Genomic DNA, 23,752 nt, shown 5'->3' with positions numbered 1-23,752 from the left:
TAGGGAGGGCAGACGAAGGATGGAACAGGGCAGGGGGAGGGCAGCAGGCAGGCAGGTGGGCAGAACGGGCCTGGGAAGAGGGTGGGACCAGCCTCTGGCACTTAGGCCAGATCCTAACCCCCCCTCCTGAGCAACCTGGCATTACACTGGGTTGCTTGGATCACTGGTGCAGATCCAAGTAGCCCCATTGAGGTGGCTGCCGCACAACACAGGGCAAGGGGAAATAAATCCCCTTACGCTGAGTTGCACAAGATCCACCTCCTACCCTGCGCTGGATACAGTGTAGACCAGCTGGCCTGCCTGTTCTAGCTCAGAATAGGATCAGGCTATCGTGTAATTATGCCTGGATATTAGCTGGCTACCTAGGAGGAATCATCTGCGGCTCAAAAGTAGTCTCTAGCTGAGACTGCCAGGAAAGTTATTGTGGTTTTGTTTTCAGTTCCTCCTCCCTGACCCAGAATTCCTCCCCTGCATCCAACTGGCCTCCACCATGATTCCTCCCACTGTCCAAAACCATTCCCATTCCATCAAAATGACACAATGTAGGATTGAAAATGATGTACATAATACAGATTCAGAATCTAGAAGGTTCCAAGCTTACAAAATTTTACTGTCCTTTATGACGGCTGTGAGCTGTTTTGCTACAGAGTTTGCACAAGCTCACTCACAACTCCTCTTACACAGAGTAGACATCACACAGTTTTGTCCATAAGTCAGCACTTCCACCATACCCAAACATTTATTTCTCCAAAACTATTGCTAATGACAACAGATATATTTGTTTCCCCTCAGTACGGATTTAACAAGTCCAACACATTTACTCCTCTAATACTGTACAATACTGTACCAAAAAGAAAAAGAGATGTACCTCCAATATTGTACATAGTATATACAAAGTACAATTTTACAAGGTCTTTTTTTTTGTTTTTGCTTTAAAAGGAAAATATATACACCATATATATAAGATTGGTGTAGAAGATACAAAAACAATGGAAAATTGCTTTTAAAACATTTCATGCCAAACTCATTAAACAGCTGCTGTTAATTAAAAAACAAACAAAAAGAAAATCCCAAAATAATCTAATGCACTGAATGACTCCAAACCTGACTTTGCAGGATTGGATTTTAAATACAAGATTGTTAGATGGTGCAACTGAACTGTGTTACATACAGTAGAATAAAGACATTGCTGCCATTCCTCTTCCAACAGATATGCTTCAGCATTTGCTGTGCCTACACGAATGACAGTTTATATCACCTAGCCAACAAAGTGTATTGCTCTAGCAGTTTGGCGCCCACTGAATCCCACCCATGCAGCTCTGTTCAGCCATTTTACAGTCTTCCACCTCCAGAGAAAAACACCCAGAAGTCCTCTTAAAATGTCCTTATAGTGCCACTATAATCAAAGGCCTAATTTCCAACATATGGAGCATTATACTTGTGTGCATGGAAACTTGGCCCAAAAGATCAGAAGAGACTTGGGTCTGATAAAAATAAAAAATTAAAATAGCAATGGAAGTTCAAATCTTATAAAAAAAATCTAAAGGGGTTCCCTCCCCCATCCCCATTTTCAAGATCAGCTAAGATGGAGGTATTATCATTATTTTTTGCATTGTAGCACGTGAGCAGGAAGAGTTAAGACCTTTGAAAAGCAACTACCGCAGAAGCATAATTGTTCATTTGTGTGGTACGCAGCAGCCAGGCAAGAAGGGCATTCCCCAAGCTTTGTGCGCTCCTAGCATAATCTATAGGTCTCTGAAATGAGGAAACATTTGTGCGAGTTGATCTGTAGAGCTATAAGCAAGGTAGAATTGTCACTATTCTTAAAAACCTTAGGAATCCTCTACTGCCACATTCACAACTAAATGTGTTTTTTAAAATGTCCTTGTGTAAAATCATTGCGACCTCAGGATAGACAGGCTTTAACCAAAACACAACTAGGTTATGAGTTTTCTTCTAGTTTCTTAGGCTTATTTTTCATTACAGTATCGCTTTGTAGTTATTCTTCTTGAACGCTTCCCGTCTGTTCAGTAACTATGTAAGACCTTGAAAAAAAAGTTTAATGATGGAAGTTTAGCTCTTACTTTTGGGCTCTGACCCAGAAAACTAATGAACTTCAGGTGGGTTTCAGACAGCCCAATCCTATGTGTGTATACTCAGGAGTAGGTCCCATTGTTGTTAATGGGACTTACTCCCAGAAGTGGATAAAACTGTGGCCAAAGAAATTAATTGCATACACTATATTCAAGTGTTTTTTAACCCAAAGCCCCCAATTAAGGTTCAAAACCCTCAAATTGCTGGTATGCTTCCACTTTTCCTTCCCTCAAAGGAGACTGGGCCTGGGTGTGCAAGAGTGGGAGTTTCTCCCTGCTTCCCATTATGGATAGGACCGGGGGGGGGGGGGGAAATAAAGGTATTTGAGGCTTTCTATCCCTCCCCCCCATGGACCCTGTAGGCAGCAATGAACTGGGCAACCAGCTGGAAACTCCAAAGCCTTTGCCCCAGCAAGAACCAATATTGGGGAGGCCTCTCTATTACTGCTGCTTTGTGCTGATATTTCTACTTACTGTCAGTGGAGAAGGGATTTTATGTGAACAGAACCATTATCCAACAATTGTGTAGTAGTAAGACAATGAGGTTACCCCACCCCAAACCCTCCTAAGACTAAGTTTGTACTGGATAGTTTTCTTCATGGTCACAGTGCCATTTATGATTCAGTGCTTCTCTACCCAGGTAGCAGAGGTATGAATGAAATGTGATTTTTAGTGTTAGTCATATTTCAGTGTATTGCAGTGTGAACCAAGCCTAGAGGTTAAATCAGGGTCTTTAGCTGGTAATTCAGTATAGTCAGCTGGAAGACATGAGAAGTTACATTAGAGTTCTAGCTGCAGAAATTCCAAAAGTTGTTAACTAAAATGCTTCCCGCAAGTGTTTGCTTGGATTGCCTGTTGATTTGTTAAAGGACAACCTTGCATAAGACACTGCCAAACAAAAATACATGATTGCAGTTACTAGCATTTGGTTCACTGTGTACTTGACATACAGAGCACAAATCAAACTTATTTCTCGGGCAGATTTAATAAACCTTCTGAACAGCAAACCTATACAGAAGTGCCAAGTCCTACACAAGCATTATACGGACATACCAAAATTACTGACATAATTTTTAAAGAGGTTATTCCCTCTTTCAGGTTATTCTGGTATACAGTATATAGTTTTGGGTAGCTGGGTGGGTAAGGATTTATAGAATTTTAAGCCCTTCATCCAGCTAGAATTACCACAATTAGCTAAGGAAAGCCATGACATACTAAATCATTATAGGTTTGTAGTATGAATATGCCCTATGTATTGGATTTCTCACTTTTCACTAGTACATCCACCTAAGATATGTGGAAAATATCTTCCTTTTCTAGTAACACAAGTAAATGAAAATCTTTTGCAAAAGAAACCGATTCCAAATAACTGATCCCTTAACCTAGAGGACTTAAATTAGATAAACAATTTCAGTAATTTTGTTCTTAGATTAATTGCTTGGAACTTGCCTATGGAGGAAGGATGCTACTCATATGTACATCTGTAATATAGGGTCACATATTGCACATTAAAATTCCAGTTGGATGGCACATGATATGTTGTGTTTATTCTCTGGTGGTTCTACTTCCTTTGTCGGTAGGTTCTCTCCAGTTGAGGTCAGAAAAGAAAAGTTAAAAGATAATAAGACATTTCACAAAATCTCAAGCTCAAGAGGGGGGAAAAAACCACCAGTTTTTGCCCACACACCAAAACACTTGAAGACATGAAATAACATTTTGTTCCAAGGTGCTTTTTGAGTGGTTAGATTGCCCTTCACTGGCACAAGGCATGGTACAAAACAGAGACAAAATAAGGCATTACTAGAATGTGCTCAGAGTGTTCTATAAAGATTTCTGCTTCCCTCCTCTTTCACATCTTGTGTAGTGATAGCATGAAGACTGCCAATGCCTAGCACTTAAGGATGCTCCCTGTGCCGTTAGTGAAGGGGCTACGAAGAGGAATGTGGATTTTCCTGCCTCAGAGGTGCAGGAATGGGAGAAATTGCCCATTCTATCTGCACATCTGCTGTGTCACTTACTATAGGCACAAGAGCCCTCATCAGGCCTAAGGGTTGGCAACCCTAATATGATCTTACAAAACTAAAAAAAAAAAATCCAGTAGCTTTGCCTGAGTGAAACACTGGTTTTTTGTTTTAAATAAAAGAATTCCATTTCTGAATTAGGAGTCTGCCCCATCCTGAGAGCTAATGACTGTGTTGCAGCTGCAGTTTCCATTGCCTTTCACTTGAGCTGGTTACACACACACACACACACACACACACACACACACACACACACACACAATGGTATAAACAAGGCAATGGCTAGTTAATGACTGAAATGACAGTAAGTGATTGCTACCTGGCAATCAAAGAAAAAAAAACTCCCCGCCCCAAATTTTTCACATGGTTTCTACTTCTGCATGTGAGATTGTCAAGTCTTTTTAGACAGCTATTTAAAAAACAAAAACAAACCACACACAACCTTTTTCCTTGTAGGGAGATTAAAAGATAAAAAAGTCTGTCCAAGTAACTACGTTACATTAATTTGAAATGACTACTGTCACCTTTTGTTTGCAGACGATAAGTATCTTGTTTCTATTAAAATATCAGTTACTAACTATTCCATTCATAAAACCACAAGAAAAACAGATTGCAGCTCAGGCCTATAGCATGTAAGAAAACACTTTTCAGTTCCTTATCCTGCCCCCCCCCCAACTTGGCAATCAAAGAAATGCGAGTCAGAATCTATTTCTGTTTAGAGTCCCTTTGGCTGGAGGAGATGGAGAAGGCAGAGGACTCCCTCTTGGCTGTGAAGTGTGCGTTTCTTTTTAAAATCATTACCGTCCTGAAAAATAAATTCCCTTTCAAGGCAAAGAAGAATCCACACAGTCTGTTGCTGTTTCAAACAACTACAATCCATCATGTAAATATGCTAGATAGTAAGGTGATTCATTTGACTGTCTGCAGAGTATTTGAAGACTTGGTGATCTATCACAGAAATGTGCAGCCTCCTGGACTATCTCCATGTGCCACAGGAGCTTTTATTTTATTTGCCTTATGCTGCTTATACCACAAGCTCACAGCAGGCTGAGCCACAAAAGGGGGGGGGGGTGGAAGGAAAAAGAAGAGAAAGACCGGGCCAAGCAGATATTGACCTTAGGATTGTTCCGACCTGGAGGGGTTGGCTTGAACTCATCTTGTATTGCAAATGACACTGCAAATATGCACATTTGGAAATGGCATTCTGGAGAGAGAAAAAATGAACAGTAGCTGGCTTTCAGAATGTAACTCATATTTTTCTTTTGTCTTCTGAGTCCTCATGAAAGAGCATAGAGGCTGTTCTAGAGAAAGGGATTTAAAATCTCATTTCAAAGCATTAAGGCTGCTTTTTGTTTTTGGAAGCACCAAGCAAAGATACAAGTAGGGGGAGGTGTTTAACCATGCAAACTCTTGCACCCTGCATTTCTCCACAAGATAAGTTTAGCTTTAAACTAGCACAACTATATGTGCTTGTATTGTGCGTCTCAGTTCCTTAAGACTATACTCATACTCATGTGGCACTATTCATGAGGATTTATGATTTTTTTTTTTTAAACCTAGGACAGAAAACTGTTTATTTTTGTGAATATGTGCTCTTGAGAAGATGTAATAGAAACTTAATAGACCTTCTGGCGCCACTGAGCACTGTAATAGTGCACAAGAAAAGGCTCCATACATGCCTAGGTCCACCAAAACCAATGAGACACAAAGCATTGATGGGTAAACAATACAGTATTGTTTCCCTGTAGTGATTGAAGCACATAAGTCCTCGCTACCAGTCTCCAAAACATGAAAATTTCTCTAAGTGACCAGACCCTTGAACAAGGCAATGCCTATTTACTAGCAGCAGACTAATCAGTTCTGCTTTTTCCTCATCGGATTTCCTCACAGTGCTATAAGACTTTCAGCATCTTAAGGTTACACTGATCTGTGACACCCTAATATTACTGATGATGGAGGTGCAGTGAGGATTAATTAGTTGTGGCTTTCCTGCCGAGGGATATCCCTGCCGAAAGCAATTTACAAACTAATCTTCAGCAAAAGTTCAGTAACTAATTAAATAGAAATTTTAATGTCTCCTTAACAGGGTCCCCTCATCTGAAAAAAAATGCTATTTTCACAGTAGGGTTCAAGTTCAGACAGTACAGGACTTGTCAGCAGACGGTTGAGATGCTGAGCCAACTGCAGAGCTTGTGGTGTTTGTTTTGGGGAAAACCGTAGGCTTGGGCCTGGTTGCTGGAGGCTTGACTTGGGCAGCCATTTTGACAGACTTTGCTGGTCTGAATGCACAGGGGATGTCGCTTGCAGTGCTGGCACTCCGCTGAAAGCCTGGTTCAGAGTCCTTGAGGATCTGAGTATGCAAAGGGCTGGAAGGCTCTGAGGTTGGCGCCACAACTGGAGAGGTTTTCAATGGTTCCAGAGTGTCAAGGACAACATCTGGTGTATGCTTCACATTGCTTTGCCTTTCTAGCTCCCGTAGTTCATTCAGAGCAGAATTCATAGTAGCTTCGATATCCTGCAAAAAGACAAGTTGGACATGATTACAAGTTAGAAGACAGCTTAACTAATTCTCTGTGATGACTGGAAAGTATTAAGTGTAGGTAGCCAGGTTCAAAGGTCAAGATGCTCCTGTCATGACAGTAATGATATGGAAAGAAGAGTCCTGTGCTACCACTGTAGGGAAGGTAGGTGTCACTATCACCCTTGTCTGCAACATAATGCAGGCAGAATGGAAAGCTATGTGGGCTGGGAACCAGCATACTGCTAACTGTGAGAGGTTGGATGAACACCCAACCCATTAAAAAAAATCCTGTCCATGGAGTTAAGGAAGCAAAGAGTTCAACTAGATCATGCATGATCTCATTCAACCACATGGGTGGGCTGGTAAGACCGTCTCAGAACTATGAGATATTTTCTCTTTTACTCCTCAGAGTTAGAGGTCAGTAAATCATTTGGTGTTTCTGGTCTTATTCTGATCTTTTCCTTAACCCATTTTTGTCCCACCATAAGGTGTACACATTTGGTCCCTGTTGTATATATGCAACAGTGGGCAGAAATGGCTTAAATAAGCACCCCATCTTCAGTCATGCATGCTTACTTGGGAGTAAAACCACCCAAGTTAACTATCCAAGTTTGGTAGGACTGAGTTTAAAAATAAGTAAACACACACACACACACACACACACACACACACACACACAGTAAGGTGACCACACAATTTCAGTCAATAGTGAGGAACATGTTATTGATTGGCATTAAAACCAAAGGTTGGTATTTTAGGCTATCTGCTACTTCCTACATGTTAATTGCTGCTCTGAAGATAAAAAATTAGCTCTTTGATCCAAATGACTGACAGAGAATACCAAAATTCTGACAATCATATGTTCTTTTCCATGCCCTTGTATTGAAAGAACATCCACTGAAGATGTTGCAACTCCTCAAAAGAATGGTAATGTAATCATCTGCTTACTACATGGCTAATGAGCGACACTCACCTTAAAGCCAGGAGTATGCACACATTAGCACCTCTTCTCTGAAGCTATTCACTATGTCTTAGTATCCAGACTCCTTGAAGATATATGTAAAAATTTTATGCCTAATAAAGGTTTTGTTGACTGTTATATGTAAAAATATTGCCTCTATGACACTATCCTCCCACCATACAGCAAATAATTCAATAGACACAAGTAGAAGAAAGCTTTGAGCCAGTCTTCCACCCTGCCCTGCCTGGACTGAGCTACAGATTTACTGGGAAGTTCAGCTATAGATGTTAACTTGACTGGTGTAACAGTATTCTTGGAGAGCTGAAATGATTTAGCTTTTCCATGACTCACAGCTTGGCTACAACATTTTAGTTTCCTTAAAGGCATTTTAAGGCACACAGGGAGGTAAATCAGTCAAGGAGGAGGAGGGGAAACCAAAGACAGTAACCCAATGCCTGTGATCCTAGACTGAAAACATTTTAAATCAAAACACACATCTCCAAAAGATACTAGTGTCAAACCAAAGATGATTATTTCAGTGTTTGAAGTGACACATAAGAGCTCCCTTTTCACGTCCTCTTAATTTAATACAGTTCATTTTTCTCTTATTGGTTGTATTCCGTTTTGGAAGATACATTCTGGCAAGGAAAAGGAAGTGCATAAAAGCAGAGTTTAACTGAAAGGCAACAGAGATTGATACATATCATTCAAAGCATTGAAAGAGGTATCAAGGCAATGTGAACCATTCACAAGTTTCTCATATAGACTAATTAAATACGCTAGGAAAAAAAGAGGATCAAAATCAGCACTACAGACTATTCTCACAGGCCAAGGAATATGGAAACTGGGACCAGTTCGGACTGTTCAATCTAGCCAAGTTCAGGTGGTAGTAGTAGATAACTTCTACTTACAACTTGACCTGTAGTATCACACCTGTGAAATGGGCCAGGTAAAAACACTTGATGGGCACAAGGCTGAAGCCACATTTAATACAGAGCTGTTTGTTTTCGGACAGGAATAAGAACAAAGAACTGGATACAAATCTGTGAGCGCTTTATATGCATGTGTTTGTTCTTTTCAAGCTTTTGATGGGTGGTGAGGTGCATAACAAGAGATGCAGGAAATGCATACTGGATAAGGATTGCCAGCTTCTACTTGCAAGATCAGATTTCTGGAAGCTTTGACATGTTGCTGCTACTTCAGTGCTTCAAAGGATGAGCTATTTCTATTTGGTGAAGCTTTGTGGGATTTCATCCTGATGTTTTACATAGTAGTTCTCCCTCCACACAACCTTTTAGTGGTTATGTTTCGTTTCCAAATACAATGAAACCTGCCCTGAGCCCCCAGAATAAGGCAGGATAAACAATGGAATGAAATATTTGCACAGAGAGCTAAAGGCTACATAAAGGAGCTATTACTACCAAAAGCCGTAGAGTCTCTACTTGGCAGCTGACATCCCTCTGATTTTTTTCCGTCCAGCATAACTTGTTTTCTTCAAATGCAGAGCTTTGTAATATGAGATTTGAGTGTGCCTGAGCTTTTGACAAATCTATCACACACAGAAAAGCAGAAGACTGGCCAAGCATGCAAGTACAGTACATCTACAGTTGGAAAGGACACAACTGGCAAAGGCTTTCTCTGAGCACATTGTCAGTACTGACAGAGTTCTAGCTGCAGACTGGCAAGATACTTTATGCCTCTAGACCAGTGGTTCTCAAACTGGTGGGTCGCAACCCACCAGTTCATGTAACTCTTCCCTGTCCCTTTAAGGGGCGGGGAAGGAGAGAGAGGCAGCAACGTGATCCCCAGGATTGCCTCGCTAAGGGGGGCGCTTGTCACTTATTTCACACGATGCTGGGCTGCAGCAGGCTGCAGGAGGTGCAGGGAGCCCTGCACAGCGGTCCCTGATGCTTGGAACCTGAAAAAGAAACGGGTGCAAAGCACCTCCTGCAAAATGGAAGTGCTTTGCGCCCACTTCTTTTGCAGGTTCCAAGTGTCAGGGAGCACTGTGCAGGGCTGCGCAGGGCTTCCCATGCCTCCTGCAGCCTGCTGCAGCCCAGCATCATGTAAAGTAAGTCACAAGCACCCCCCTCCCCCCTCAGTGACAAGATCCTGGGGATCACATTGCTGCCCTAGCCCCTCCCAAGTAAAGCTCCCTCAAAGTTTGAGAAACCCTGCTCTAGAACTTTTAACAACTGATTTCCAACATGTTCTGGAATTGGTTTGACAGGAGGTCTGAGAATAGTTAATGTTCTTTCCCAGCTTTAAAGCATACTTGGTCCAATAGCTCCCGGTGCTAAGCACTAGAAGGTGAAGATGGGGTCTATGAGATAAAAAGTGATATGGAGCTGGGGCTTAATTCTGCGAAGAGCTAATCAAGCAAAACAGGATGCAAGACGTTTGTTGAAATTAGTATGATGCCTTAAACATGGTCATATAGGTTTGTGTCCCACACTGGACTGAGATAATCAAAATTTTGCACTATCAATCTTTTGTAAGAACAACCCTAATGCTCTGCATGATGGTGGGCTCCTTAAAGCTTATTTCTAAGCTGGACAAATATTCAGACAAAGAGATGATTTTTTTACCATGTTGCTTTATGCTAATTCTGTCCAAAGGTCTCAGTACCATTTAGGCACAGCAGTGTACACAGTGGTGAAACTGTCCCATATTCCTGCCAACAGAAACATACCCTGAAATCTACTTTGCTCAAAGGTAGCTCCTTATCCCAGACTGAAACTGCAGGGCATAAGAAAAGGGACTAGAAAAATCCTGGATAAATAAAGGATGATTTTTTAAAAAAATGTATTTGCTCATGATCCATCAGCTCCTAACCATAGTCCATCAAATTCACAGAAATGGCAGAGGGTTCAAAACCCTGCTTTTCAAACATATTGAACTCAAAGATGCTGACAGCTGTAGAACTGCAGTGTTTTCTGTAACAGACCTGAACTTTTTGAAAGCGTATAACAGTACTGTTATAATGGCTCTATGAAGACTTCACAAACTTTTATTCCAAATGATCTAGGTGAAGCAAAATGGCATAAACAAAAGTTATGAATAATGATAATATGAAAAGGATGCACAGTGGAAAAGAAATAAACCAGAGTTGTAAGTCAGATGATCATCTTACAAAATTTGGACAGGTGAGAAGATTGTTAAGAAAGTTCCGTGGCTCCCGTCCCCTGATGTAAAGCAGGGTTCAGACATAATATGAAACTCTGATTTTCACTAACTGTAGTTAATCATGGTTTGAGCTCCTAGACATACATTAGAGAAACCATGGTTTAGAGCTGCTTGTTTGCCCTCCCCCAGCACCAATCTGCTAAAGATCAACTTTATAAATCCATTCTCATCTTCAAGGAGCAGCAGCTTCTCGAGGCTAAGCAAGAGCCCTAACTGTGGTTTGCCAATGGTCTGTAAATCCAGACGTAATAAGAAACCACAGTTAGCAAAAAGCCATGGTTTTCAATCCAAACCATGGCTTCAGACTTTTGTTTATCCCAAACAGTTAACTGGCTCAGATGCAGATAGAATGTTTAGCAAGAAATTATAATTTCACATTATGTCTCAATTCATGCCAAGTTAATCTCTTAAGATCCCACACTATCAATTGGGAAAAAAGAAAAGTAGGAAAAATGCAATAAATCTTAAAGAAGGTATGTTTATATGCACTTCTCACCAAAGTCATCACCTAGATCAGGGGTGCCCATACCCCGGCCCTGGGGCCACTTGCCCCCAGTCTTCAATGAGCCTCTGGCCCTCCGGAGATTTGTTGGAGCCCACACTGGCCTGACACAACCGCTCTCAGTGTGAGGGCGACTGTTTGACCTCTCGCATGAGCTGTGGGATGAGGGCTCCCTCCACTGCTTGTTGTTTCACATCTGTGATGCAGTAGCGGCAGCAAAGGAAAGGCTTTGTGCAAGGCCTTTTATAGGCCTTGAGCTATTGCAAGACCTTCATTCATTCATATAAGTTCCTCTTTAATATATTCATTTATTTAAACTTATGTAAATTTATTCAAATTTTAAATGTGAATTAATTATTTTCCCCCCCAGCCCCTGACAGTGTCAGAGAGACAATGTGGCCCTCCTGCCAAAAACTTTGGACACCCCTGGACTAGATGATTTGGGCTGGGGTGATAAATCCAATAGAAGAGTTATACAGCATATAAACACAAGAGTTTTGGAAAAATCTGTTGTTCCTCTCAGTATCCAGAGTTGGGAACATTCAGAATCTCAAGGGCCTCAAAGGCAAGTGTAAGGGGCAGGAAATGAAGAAAGTGGCTTCCTACTCACTAATGGAATTTCAGTGGTTAGAAGCACAGGTATCTAGTTGCAACTCTCAGGCCCAATTCCTAATCAACTTTCCAGCATTGGCACAGCTGTACCAGTGCGCCGTGGGCTGTATTTCATAGTTGGGTGACAGTCATGGAGGCCTCCTCAAGGTAAGGGAAAGTTTGTTCCCTTACCTCAGAGTTGCATTGCCCCTTACCTTGGTGCTGGAAAGTTGGTTAAGATTGCGCCCTCAGTTTTACACTATAAACTTGCTTTTATATGTTTTCTGAAACTTGAAGGAAACATACCCTGGCAAGTCTGGAGCCAAATAGACTGTTCCCAGGTTTTTATCTTTCTCCAAGTTTTAGCTCTTTCGACATGGGCACAGAAAGGGCTGCATTAACCGACTATCTTAGTTTAAGGGAATCATTTATGCTCTAGATTTGCTCATAAACCAAGGTTCTCAGTTGCATGCACTGTCATAGTCCGACTAGGATATTTTAAGTAAAGAATTTGGGTCCTTTCCAGCCTCTTATAGATCGAAGGTTGAAGCAAAATGTGCAATGACTTATATCGGAAAAAGACGTACCTTTCCAAACAAGCAAAATGTGTGTGTGTGCGTGGAGGGGATACTTTCATGAGGACCATGGTGTTTGGGAGGAAAGACACCCCTCCATTCCAAACTGTTATATGCTTCTGAAGCAGCTGTCTGTAGCAAGTACCTGCTTTAGGTGCCTACAGTAGTTTGGAAGGTCAATTTTCAGTGGAAAAATGAAACTACATGAAAAGGCTACCTACAACTCCCCACCCGTCATCATTCCCATGAAAACCAAACTCCCCAGACATTTTTTTTAAGAAGAAAAGTAGCAAGTGTGGTAATAAGCATGCTTCTTATCAACACAAGTCAGCATAGGTCTAGTTTGGCCCCAAGTCAACTAAGCACAGGGGTAGTTGCATGCTTTTCGGATTAACAAGATGCAATAAACACAAACTGAACTGAAGTTTTGGAACTGAAAAAACAGAAATTTAAAATTTAAAAAATTCAGATTTGAATTTGAAATTCAAAATCAAAGGTTACCTCAGAATTCAACACTTGACTTGTTTTGTTCACCTCTAAGTGGACGTTTCCTGATTTGAAGCAAATACTAAAGCAAAATATAAAATATTGATATCAAATAGCATCTGTTGCCAAATATACAATATTCAGAGAATATTTGGAAAATATTTGAGAATTAGGGCAAATGTTCAGAGAACCTCAACATGGGGGAATTTTTTTTTTTTTTTAAAGAGAATGCAGATTTTATTTGCTGGGGCAGATTTTATCTTAGCTCAGACTGGCCTGAAATCTTTTGTTACCTGTGCAATTACTTCAGGATCCACGGGTCGGTGGTTATTAAAGCTTTTTGACCTTCCTGCAGTCACATTTTTCCGAATGTGAGGGCTATCTATCCTGTTCTTCAGAGAGGCATGCCGACTGAGAGAATTGAGGCTGCCATGGCCACTGATAGAGCATGTATCTGGTACATCCTTTGGGAGACTTTGGCTCATAATGGGTTGTGAAGAGGGACGAGAACTGGCCACAGCTCCTGCTGCTGCTGGTTCTCCCAGCGAGCTGGGAAGTCCATGGCTGTCACTTTGACGGAAAGCTCTTCGTATACTGCCAGACTCAGGTCTCTTTCTTTGCCTGTTATCATAAAAGTGGAAGAGGAAAGTTATTTTTAATTTAAAGGTATTTCAGTGTTGTAGAAGTTAAAGTTACAGTACTTTAGTTTTGCAGAAGTTGCACTTCAACACTACCAATCCCAGAACAGCAATGAAAAGATCTTGGTATCACCAAATGAACAAAATTAAGCAGATTTTCACTCTACTTGTAATAAGGGTGATTGAATAGTAGAAGTCAGTATTCTTTGCAGTCCCATGGAATGTATTTTACTTACTTATGACACAATCTTAAGAAATTTGATACTATTGACATACAGGTGGCACCTATTTATTCACGTTCCATTCCGTGACTCGGCGCAATTAACGAAAAACACATTGTGCTAAATTCCATAGAGTTACGCAAACACGCTGCAGCCTGACACTCAGTGTCAGGCTTAGTCAGGCTTCCTTCCACTTCGGCTTACCTTCCACTGTCAGGCTTCCTTCCACTTAGTGGAAGGAAACTAAGGCAGCTGTTATCCATTCCCTCCCCTCCATACTCAGCCCTCCCTGTTGCCAGCTACTTGGCTTCTTTCACAGTTGGGATGCTGATCTTTTAAGAGTCCAGCCCTATGCATTTCTACTCAGAAGTAAGCCCCATTCTAGTCAATGGGGCTTACTCCCAGGAAAGTGTGGAGAGGACTGTAGGCTAAATCTCATGCTTTGCTTGGTAGGAAGGCTTGCTTGTGTTGGTGATAACCTGCACCATGGGGGGGTGGTTGCTTGTGTCGGTGATTGCTTGCACCATCTCAATGGGGGGGGGGGAATTGGCAAACACTCCCTGGGTTTCTTAAAGCAAACCACTCTGTTGCTAGCACACCTGCCCCTGTGTGAGTGTGAGTGAGAGAGAGAGTGCTCTACCTTGCTGCATGTGTTCTGGCTACAGAGATTTTCGGCCCCTCCTTCCCCTCTTCAGCCTCTTTGCTGGCTCAGGGGCTCCAGGAGTGTTACTGTTCCTTTGCAAGGGGAACCTCTTCCAGGGCTCCAGGGCTATTTCCCTGCCTGGGCGAGGCAGAGCCTTTTTGCAGTGTTTTGAGCTGCCTGGAAATGGAGTGAGACGCCAGCACAGGGCAAAGGAGGCAAAGGTGTGTGTGACTTTTGGTTCCCCCACCCCATTCGCATTGAGACAAATCTGCAGATAAAAAAATCTGTGGCTAAATAGGCTGCACCTGTATTTCAACATAGTAACTAAATGAACGTGAAAGATAGCATACTACAGTTCTGCTGAGACAACCTGAAATCCCTTCAAAATTTGAGCAGAATTTACTATTGGTCCAACACAACAAGATAATGCAGAGATTCTGATGCATTTTTAAACGTTGCATGAATGAAATGTTTTCAGTTACTAAACTGACGGAAATGAAATGACTGGATATGAGAATTATATTGGCCCCCATTATATTAAATCCCTAACACATACATTCCTCTCTCTGTATAGCACATGGCCTTTTGTGCAAAACAGAAAACGTTAACTCTTACTTATTGATATTTGCAAGGTAAATGTCTGCAACATGACTTCCACTTGGGCAGTTAGAACCAGCTCTGGCCATCACTTTTTCTTCTGGTGGTTCAGAATTTAATTCTATTTCGGATTTTGGACTTGATCTTTCTGATACACCATCCTCACTAGGAAAGAAAAGGAATCACAACCCCAATATAGTGTTATGTCATAAGGATAGGCTACAGTAGGTTTCAGTGGTTACCATCATTTTATCATCACATTTTAAGGAACAATTTTTGGTCCATCCTGTAACATCCCATTTGAATGCCTTATTCAAAGGTCATGTGATACATGGGTTCTTTAGAGCAGTCAAACAAGAACCTGTACAACTAAGATACTTTATCCAGGGGATTTGATTGACTTTGTTCAGAAAATTGACCAAATGAAACAATTGAGTTCCACAATACCCAAGCAGCCCAATCCTGCGCTGCCAGGGTGTGCGGCTGTGGCGGTGCCAAAAATAGCTGCCGCTGCATCCTATGTACTTTGGGCAGCCACCAGCAACTCCTCAGGAGAAGGCGACTTTTGTCCCCTTCCCCGGGTAAAGATAATAGCCCCGCAAAAAGGTCGGCGGTGAATCAAATGCCTCCATGTCAGGTGGAAAGCCCAACACGGAGGCTTTGGATCCAGTGGAGTGTCACTCCATCAATTTTGCCCTCTCCCCACCACCCCATAACACCTCCTCCCTGCCCCCGCTTACCTCTCCGCTGCTCAGCGGTCCACGCAACCGCCAAGCAGTGGAGGTCAGGTGCCTGCCTAGCAGTAGCCCAGGCCTGGCTTACCGCTGGCCTGGCAGTAGGGCCCACAAACGAGCCTTATAACATTTGCGACACTGCGCGCCGGTGGTGAGCTGGCACGCTGACCCCAGGATTGGTCTCTTAGTCATAGTAGGAATTTCAAGTCATTGTTTTTGCAGAAATAATATAAATGAACCTAGCTGTTCCAAGTACTGTGCCCCAATGGTCTCAAGAGTTAACATACGTGTCCTGAACAACGATGTACTGATGGGGTATCAGACCGTCAATTCCATTGTGACGGCCCTCCCACCAGTCGTCAGAGGCCCGGTGGTAAAGCAGGAGAGAAGCCCCCTTTTTAAAGGACAGCTCACGTGCAGTTCGGCCGATGTAGTCAAATTTGGCTATTGCTTCAATGGGTTCACATTCTACAAGAAAAATAAACAAAATATTAACTGAAAGCTTATGTTTATACAAGGCTTGCAAAATTTTACCCATTATCCTTATTAATCTTTTTAAAGATCAATGATTTATTTATTGTCAGTGAAAACAATGCAGGTTAAATGCTTCTTACAATGCAGACCAATCCCAATGGACAGAAGCACATCAGAGATACCTCAGGATGGCACATGTCTAGTATAACCAACACAAACGTTCAAAGCTGTTTAAATACTTGGCTTGGATTCACTTATGGGGCATAACATCAAGGGTAGCAGCCAGAAGGTGGGCCAGGAGTTCTGTAGTTTCAGGCCAGGATTACAAGCAGACATTACCAGCTCAATCTGCATATTACTCAGACTGAGGAACTGGGCCACAGACTTGACAATTACATATGGTTGATAGTGTCTTAACGGTTCCTCAGATCAAGTGGACCTGAAAGGTGCAGTATGCCTTCTGGTCATCTGCAGCAATGAAGTTACAGAGCAGAAGATAGCCTAGCAGATTTCTCCGTCTGCAAGGGGTCCTGACCCTGTTGTCCAAGACTGCAGTTTGACACGCCCGGCACCTGACATAGTCATAATGAGACAGTCTTAATGGCCATTGCTCACAGGTCTATTCGCTTCTTTTTCCTGATTCAGACCTCCTGCTCCTAAAGCAAAGCACTCTTTCTGTAAGGGACAGTAAGCGCCCTGGGGCTGGAGGAAAAGACTGGAAGAATAGCAAAATTTAGATCCCAGTCTTGGACATTCATGAGTTCTCAAGCTTTTGCTTTATAAAGCCTTCCAACCAATCTCTACCAATCATGACCTCAACAGTGGCTTTCCAAAATCAGCTTTGAGCCACGTTCTTTCCTCTCTTGCTGCCTTTGATGATAAATTTTGTTTGGCTATGCTGAACACATTCATTGGGATCTAGTGTATATTGTTTGTAATTCACTTTCAGCACACAACACCTTTCTCATTGACCAACATTCATTATGCAATAAACCACTACATAAGAGCCCTATAGCATCCATCAGGCAGCAATTTAAAATTATGCGTTGGGAAAGGTGTGCAATGAAGAAGGAAGTCCTTTCTGGGGCAAGAACAATGGCATCCTCTGTCAGGAAGTACAGGAGTAATTTATCTAAAAGCCAAGAGTCTTCAGTGCCACTGCCTGACCCAGCAGCCTTAGCAGGCTCTCCTACCAAGCAATGAGCTTAACCTCCTGTGATGTCCATCTTGGGGGCGGACTCAAGGGGTGCGGTGTCTGCTGTGTGGTCCAGGTCCGCCCAGTCTCTCCCTGACCGATGTGAAGAACGGGGAGCCGCAAAAAGGGGGTTGTTGACCTTTTTTTCTTTAGTTGCGGTTTTTACATTCATCTGTGGGGCCCTGTTTCATCACAGGAACCCTTGGGGCATTCCCCATACAATGCCAGTTAAAGTCCATAACCGTAACCAAAAAGGGGGGGCAGTTACCTCACGGGTCCCCTCTCCAGTAATCCTCACCAAGAATTGTGCCGGGTAAGTTGTGCTCCCCGCTGGAAGGTCCGTATGCCAGGGCAGCCTCCTTGGAATGGGAGTTGTCTTGGGAGGGGTCGGGATTGCGTGCTTGTCCCCTTCTCAATTTCCCAGGTTGTTTCTGACCCAGTGGTCACCGGATTCCTGGTCCAGCTAGGTGGGGAATAGTCCCCCCCAGGTAAGTGGGGTCAGGCTAGATACGCTCCTGGGGTCCCCTCCTGTGGGGGTTCTCCAATTGTCCTGGTGAGGCTCTCCCCTCTTTGGGCCGTAGTCCCTGGCCTTGGCCGGCTTGTGGCTGCCTCCAGGCTGTGTCTGCCTCCAAGTTGCAAGGGGCCCGGCCTTCCTCCTTTCCTCTGCCTTTCCCCTTTCCTCCCTGCTGGAGCTCAGGAAGGTGCTTCCCCTCTCTGTGGCTGCCTGGTCTCTTCTTATCCTCCTGGGCAGCCCTTCCAGCCCCGCCTCTTCCTGATCTCGCCAGGAATAGGTCATCTTATTGCAGGCCCTGTCCTACTTGTTAAAAGGGGTAACTGCAGCTGGGCTGCCCTGTCTCTTGGGAAGCTTCTGCCCCACCCAATGGGTGAGTAGGCTGGCTGCATTGGTGGCCATGGGGCCTTACCCTCCCTGGGTGGCTCCTCACCCCCCCCCCCCAGGGCAGTGCTCTGGTGTTCCCTTGGGTTGGGCTCCTTCTCCCTCAGCTCGCCTTTCCCCGTCCTTCTCCTTCCCTGCTGTGGATCGCTGCCCAGGGTAAGTCCCTGGATGACACCTCCACAGCTGCAAGCAGAGAGACTGGCCAAAGGCCAAGCAAGTACATATTGAAGTCCAAACTTCAATAATGGATTTTTTAGTGACAATAAAGACAAAGATTTGTCTGTACCATGCATTTTAGAACCAAAGGATGAAGTTCAGCTCATACCAGCTATCCAAGATATGACGTATCATTCACTTCTGTTTTTACCTCAGTTATTTCTCAGTTCAGTCTTAGGACTGATTCTGTCCTTTATTCTGACTTCCTATTTTCCTCTGGCTTGTTTCATTTCTGGCACCAATTAATGCATTATATATATATTTTAATAAGAATGCCTCCTTTCTGCATTTTATCACAAGCAAGGGAGCTGTATATTTCATCTGGCAATTGTTTATTATGCCAGAGCAAAATGCTCAGGTTTCTTAACTTTCAATATTTGTTTTTGGACTTCAGTCTTCAAGCCAAACAAGCAACACTGAATTTCAGTGCCTAGTATGTTTGCACTACAGGATCTGCCCTCATAGGCAGTGGGGGATAAAGATCAAAAGCAGTTATTTGACTTCTGTTCAACTATATACATAGGAATGTTCATTAACTGTCATTCATTGAACTACAAAAGGCTCCACTATCATTGTAATTATCCTCCCCCCAATGAGTTGTCATTTGACATAACAAGAGAAAATGGAAGCATATGATTGACTTTAATAACCATCTAGTCCAATTGTCTGCCCTAAGGCAGAATCCATAAATCTAACAAATATAAACTTTATGACAAAAGCCCTATGGATCACAGAAAGGTGAGAATATCATAAGCAGAAAGCAGGGACAGTTTGTCCCATGCCATAAGTATTTGCTTAATTCATGAAATAGTGCTGTTAAATATTGAATTAACTCAAGCAAGTAAACCACCAGGATGTTTACAAGGGGGAATTCAGAGACAATCACAGCACTTCTCATGTCCCAAAACTGTATCTTATTTCCTTTAGGGCAACTTACTAGAATCTTTTAGAGATCAGCAAATAGTAATAACAAACACACCAGGGTGTAGTTGTAGTTAAACAAGAGGACTTAAATAAATGAGCCCAGCAACTCATTCCAATTCTTTCAACAAGCTTACACGCAGTCATCTTCACACTTAAAAGAAACCTACTATTTTTGGCCTCTGTTAATAATTTTGGCTAAAATAATTCAGAATAGGGCTGTCTGGCTTTGGTTGCACCATACACCAACACCTTCCCCCGTCTGTGGGGACCTGCATGTCCAGGCCATTACTCAGAGGAGTGAACCACCACCACCCCCAACACAGGAGAGGGCAGGCAGGCTGACGGGAGCTGGCATGTCATTGCCCGTAACAATGCCATCGCCTAGGGGAGAGAAGTCTGGTGTAGCCAGAACAGAACATAAAAAGTCCTAGGCCGAGAGGCTGGCTAGCTCCAGGGGAAGAGAAGCACAAGAAAGCTAAGGAGGAGAACCAGCCTTCCTTCTAGTCAGCAGACAGGCCCTCCTGGGAAGTAGGCAAGCCAGGCTGGATGGGATGAAGAGGGTTTCAACTCTCTTCCTGTCACAGCTCTGAGGCCTGTATCTTCTAGATGTTCCTGGTACTAAAGGGGAAAAGGGGACCCAGAAGGAGGTCCCACAGGGAGATGTAGATCAGGGGAAACTGATAACTTCAGGGAGGCCCTACCCTGTAAAACTCCTAGAAAGGCATTCACCATGTTACTTTGTAGGCCCTGTAACAAAAGATGTCAATGAAAAGCAGCTACAGCCAGCACTGAAGCAGGTTAATTATATTAGAAAGGACCTCCAATGCATTTGTGCAGCTTCAGGGTGCATCTTTTGACACTTAACACTCAATATGTGCAGTAGAACAATCTCACATTGGCAATACTTTGCCAGCTTATGTAGTGGAAAGGGTGTTCAGAGGTAGCTCTAGCAAATAATATGCCTAGATTCCTCTCCTCAGAACTAAATTGCAAGTAGAACACTATTACCTCATCGTCAAAACAAAGAACCAGTGAATGAAGCCATTTTGATCCCTCAGTGATGACAAATATTTATTTAGATCTGAAGTAAGCCCTAGGAATACTGAAGTAAGTCCTAGGAATACTGTAAAGACAAATATAGTATCTGAAGGTAATCAATCCCAAAGACTGATCATCTAAAAAGGGGAAAGGAATAAGAAAAAAGGCAGGAAAACACGATTAATCTTCCTACCAAAATCATTCCTCAGTGTGGACTCCCATTGTCTTGATGGCTGTTCGCTTAAAGGAGCCTTCATAGTCTATCTAGCCTAAGATAGTTATCCAATGCTTAGCTTAACACACACACTGAAAAATCTATTTCTGCATATATTTGCAGAATCTACAACAGTTAACAACAAGCTGAGATCTCTCTCCCTCTCTCTTCAGGTTTCCCAAACTGTGCGTCACAACCCAATGTGAGGTGGGTCGCAATGAAATGTTCAAATCTGGCCCCAAAAGCCTTACCTGGAGTCCCTGGAGGCCGCTTCTGGGTCATGCTGGTCCACTGCAGGCTTCCATTGACCTATGCTGACCCTCAGAATACTCCCTGGATGTGGAAGCAACTCAGAAGTAAATTGGAAGTTGCTTCCTTGAACCAGAAGTAGCTTCTAGCCACAATGTAGGTCCACAGCGGGCTGCCACAACCTGATATTAGCCTTTTGGGACTCCAGGCAAAGCTTTTGGGATCAGATGTGAACACTGCGCCATGACCCACCACAGAGCACGAGGGGAGTTATGGCACTCAAAAGGCATACCACTGCTCTATCTCAGTGACAACCAATAACCAGTAGGCATTCTATATCTCAGTGCCAAGAGACAGAGTATTTAGAATCTGCAGCTGTAGGCTACCTGCTAATTACCAAACGCTAGTGCAAGGGATAGAGGCCTAGCAGTCGTTTGCTATACTGAGCTGTGAAAGTCAGGATAAAATGGCATCAACTTGGAAAGGTTTCACTTGTTGGCTTATTTCCAAGAATTTCCCTTGAAACCATTCCTAGGCATTTCTAACGCAGATCATTTTGCCTCAGTGATGTTGAGCAGTAATTGCATTGAAGATGACCTTTCTCCATCTCATTAAAAAGTCTGACAAAAAATGGTACATACTAATTGCGGTAGCTGAAAAGATGCCATTAGGCAGTGCTTACCGTCATCGCTTGTATGGTGTTCAGTGGCAATATCTTGAGCTGGATCTCCTGTGGAGGCTGTCTCCCCATGAGGACTTTCGCTATAAGAAAATACAGAAAGGATTAAATTAATGCAATGCCTTTCTAATTTCTTAAAAAATACCCAAACACATTCATACATAAAAGGCATATTGGCTATCTCATTCACAAAGGAAGAAACAGATTAGTCTCCTGTGCCTTAAAAAATTCCAAAAATGTTATTTTTAAGATTACTCAAGGAGTTTGCGCTGCTCCTAACCATGCCCCTGTAAGTGTTTCAGATTCCCCACCCCCACATACACTTTTCATTTCTTGAGCATAATTTTAATTCATTTCATTTCTATTAGATTATAACATTTCACCAAACTGCTCTGATAATTAGGCTTGAAACCATTCAAGGACATAGATGCTGCTTGGTACATGTTTTTAAAAGATATTTAAAACTTAAAATGATAAATGATAAAATGATAGGAAAATGATAAAAAACCATGGGCTTGACCCAGCTCATCACAGGCACAGTACACTTGAACAGAGAGATCCCTATAAGATATAACAGAGCCCTGTCTCTGTTAGCATGTGTCTGTTTGGCACACTATGACCCAAATCCTAACTAACTTTCCAGCAGCGGCATAGCTGTGCCTATGGGACGTGTGCTGCATCCTGCAGGTGGGTGGCACTCACGGAGACCTCCTCAAAGTAAAGGAATGTTTGTTCCCTTACCTTAGAGCTGCATTGCCCTTATGTTGGTGCTAGAAAGTGGGTTAGGATTGCACCCTATGTCATTATGAGGCATGGGAGATCTATGTAACCTCTTACATCCTGATTCAGCTTTCTCCTCTATCTCTGCTTGTTTCCGGAAGTACAAGTCAAGTTCCTTGCATACTCTGACAAGTGTGTGTGTGTTGGGGGAATAGATGGAGATATGGGAGGCACACACAAACTTCTCATTCCTTAGAAGGGCTTGGCGTGCTGAATACAAGTGCACTAAATGCGAGAAAGGGGAAAAAGCAGAGATCTGTTGTGCCTTATGGAGATCTGTCTGCATGTGGGAACTGAAAGTGCAACAACCTTAGATTCTTCTAAGCTACAGGATTAAAAAATAGGTATATTAATAATTCATCTGCCTTTTTCAGAGACTTTAACAATAATTAAATGTATTGAAGGTTCACACCTTCAATAGTGCTCAGACAACATGTAGAGAGATTGTGCTTCCCCCAGCCACTTGTGCATATCCAGTGTGAAAGAGGCTTTTTAATGTGGAAGCCCCCTGCACTGAAAGCACAGAAGGGGCAGGCACAATGGGTGCAATCTCCTTCCTCCCAGCCCCATGTGTTGATCAAAGATTGTGTATTGTGTAAGTGGGGAAAAGGATCTTAAATAGGCTGGTCTGGGGTTGCTGAGATGGACTAAGTAAGCCCTTCACTCTTGCATTTCTTCTAGCCCCAAGTATAGTCACAGTGACATGTTTCTGATTGTTATTTTTACAAACTAGTGATAGCCATATTTAATAGAATTGTTCGCAAAAGCATCTGCATGTATGTTCAGCAAAATTCAGCATCACATCACAGGTTTCATATAAACCCACAGCTTAACAGTTGTTGCTAAAATCTGTTTTGCAAAATCTACACATTAAGATGTTAGACTGCATTTGTATATTTGATAAAGATAACAGCTGAAGTTGCATTTTGAGGAAAATTTAGCATTTAGTGAAATGATATACACAATGGAAAACACACAAGTACCTTTAATCTCTCCCCTCAGTTCTCAATAATAATTCCTAAAAAAAATATTTTCTTTCTAACACTCATGGGGCTATTTTGATACTATAAAGAAATAGTAAACAGGAAGGATATAAGACTACAAATGCTGGGAGTTTTTTTAAAAATGAATATTAGCCATTAGGGGACCTCTATGCCACACGCCAAGTTCTATGGTTGATCATTCTCACTGTAGCATAACTTATTGCTGCAGGTAAAGTGCCACTGGTAGCGAACAATTACTAAAATGAGTGATTTCCCTGCCTTAATTGTTTGATGCAGAAGTTCGGAGACACACCAAACTCATTCTTTCTTGAAGGG

At 42.6% G+C, this 23,752-nt stretch overlaps 1 protein-coding gene across 3 annotated transcripts in view; it reads right to left on the bottom strand.

Annotated features, from left to right (window-relative positions):
- Positions 1 to 4,349: 4,349 nt before the first annotated feature.
- The window catches only part of SRGAP2 (SLIT-ROBO Rho GTPase activating protein 2), a 226,607-nt gene continuing 207,204 nt past the window's right edge, over positions 4,350 to 23,752 (bottom strand). For 2 of the 3 annotated variants that reach the window (XM_066623037.1, XM_066623038.1), the window contains exons 19-23: positions 21,657 to 21,736; positions 16,057 to 16,237; positions 15,054 to 15,200; positions 13,230 to 13,557; positions 4,350 to 6,629 (exon numbers count right to left, since the gene is read on the bottom strand). In XM_066623037.1, the coding sequence (XP_066479134.1) occupies positions 6,249 to 6,629; positions 13,230 to 13,557; positions 15,054 to 15,200; positions 16,057 to 16,237; positions 21,657 to 21,736 (1,117 nt within the window). In that variant the 3' untranslated portion in view covers positions 4,350 to 6,248. Of the gene's footprint in view, positions 6,630 to 13,229; positions 13,558 to 15,053; positions 15,201 to 16,056; positions 16,238 to 21,656; positions 21,737 to 23,752 lie in introns of those variants that run through there. The other variant, XM_066623039.1, reaches the window with a different exon arrangement.

The sequence above is a fragment of the Tiliqua scincoides genome, chromosome 4 (genome assembly GCF_035046505.1).
Source record: "Tiliqua scincoides isolate rTilSci1 chromosome 4, rTilSci1.hap2, whole genome shotgun sequence".
In the NCBI taxonomy this organism is placed as follows: domain Eukaryota; kingdom Metazoa; phylum Chordata; class Lepidosauria; order Squamata; family Scincidae; genus Tiliqua; species Tiliqua scincoides.
This window is presented reverse-complemented; position numbering and strand designations above follow the sequence as displayed.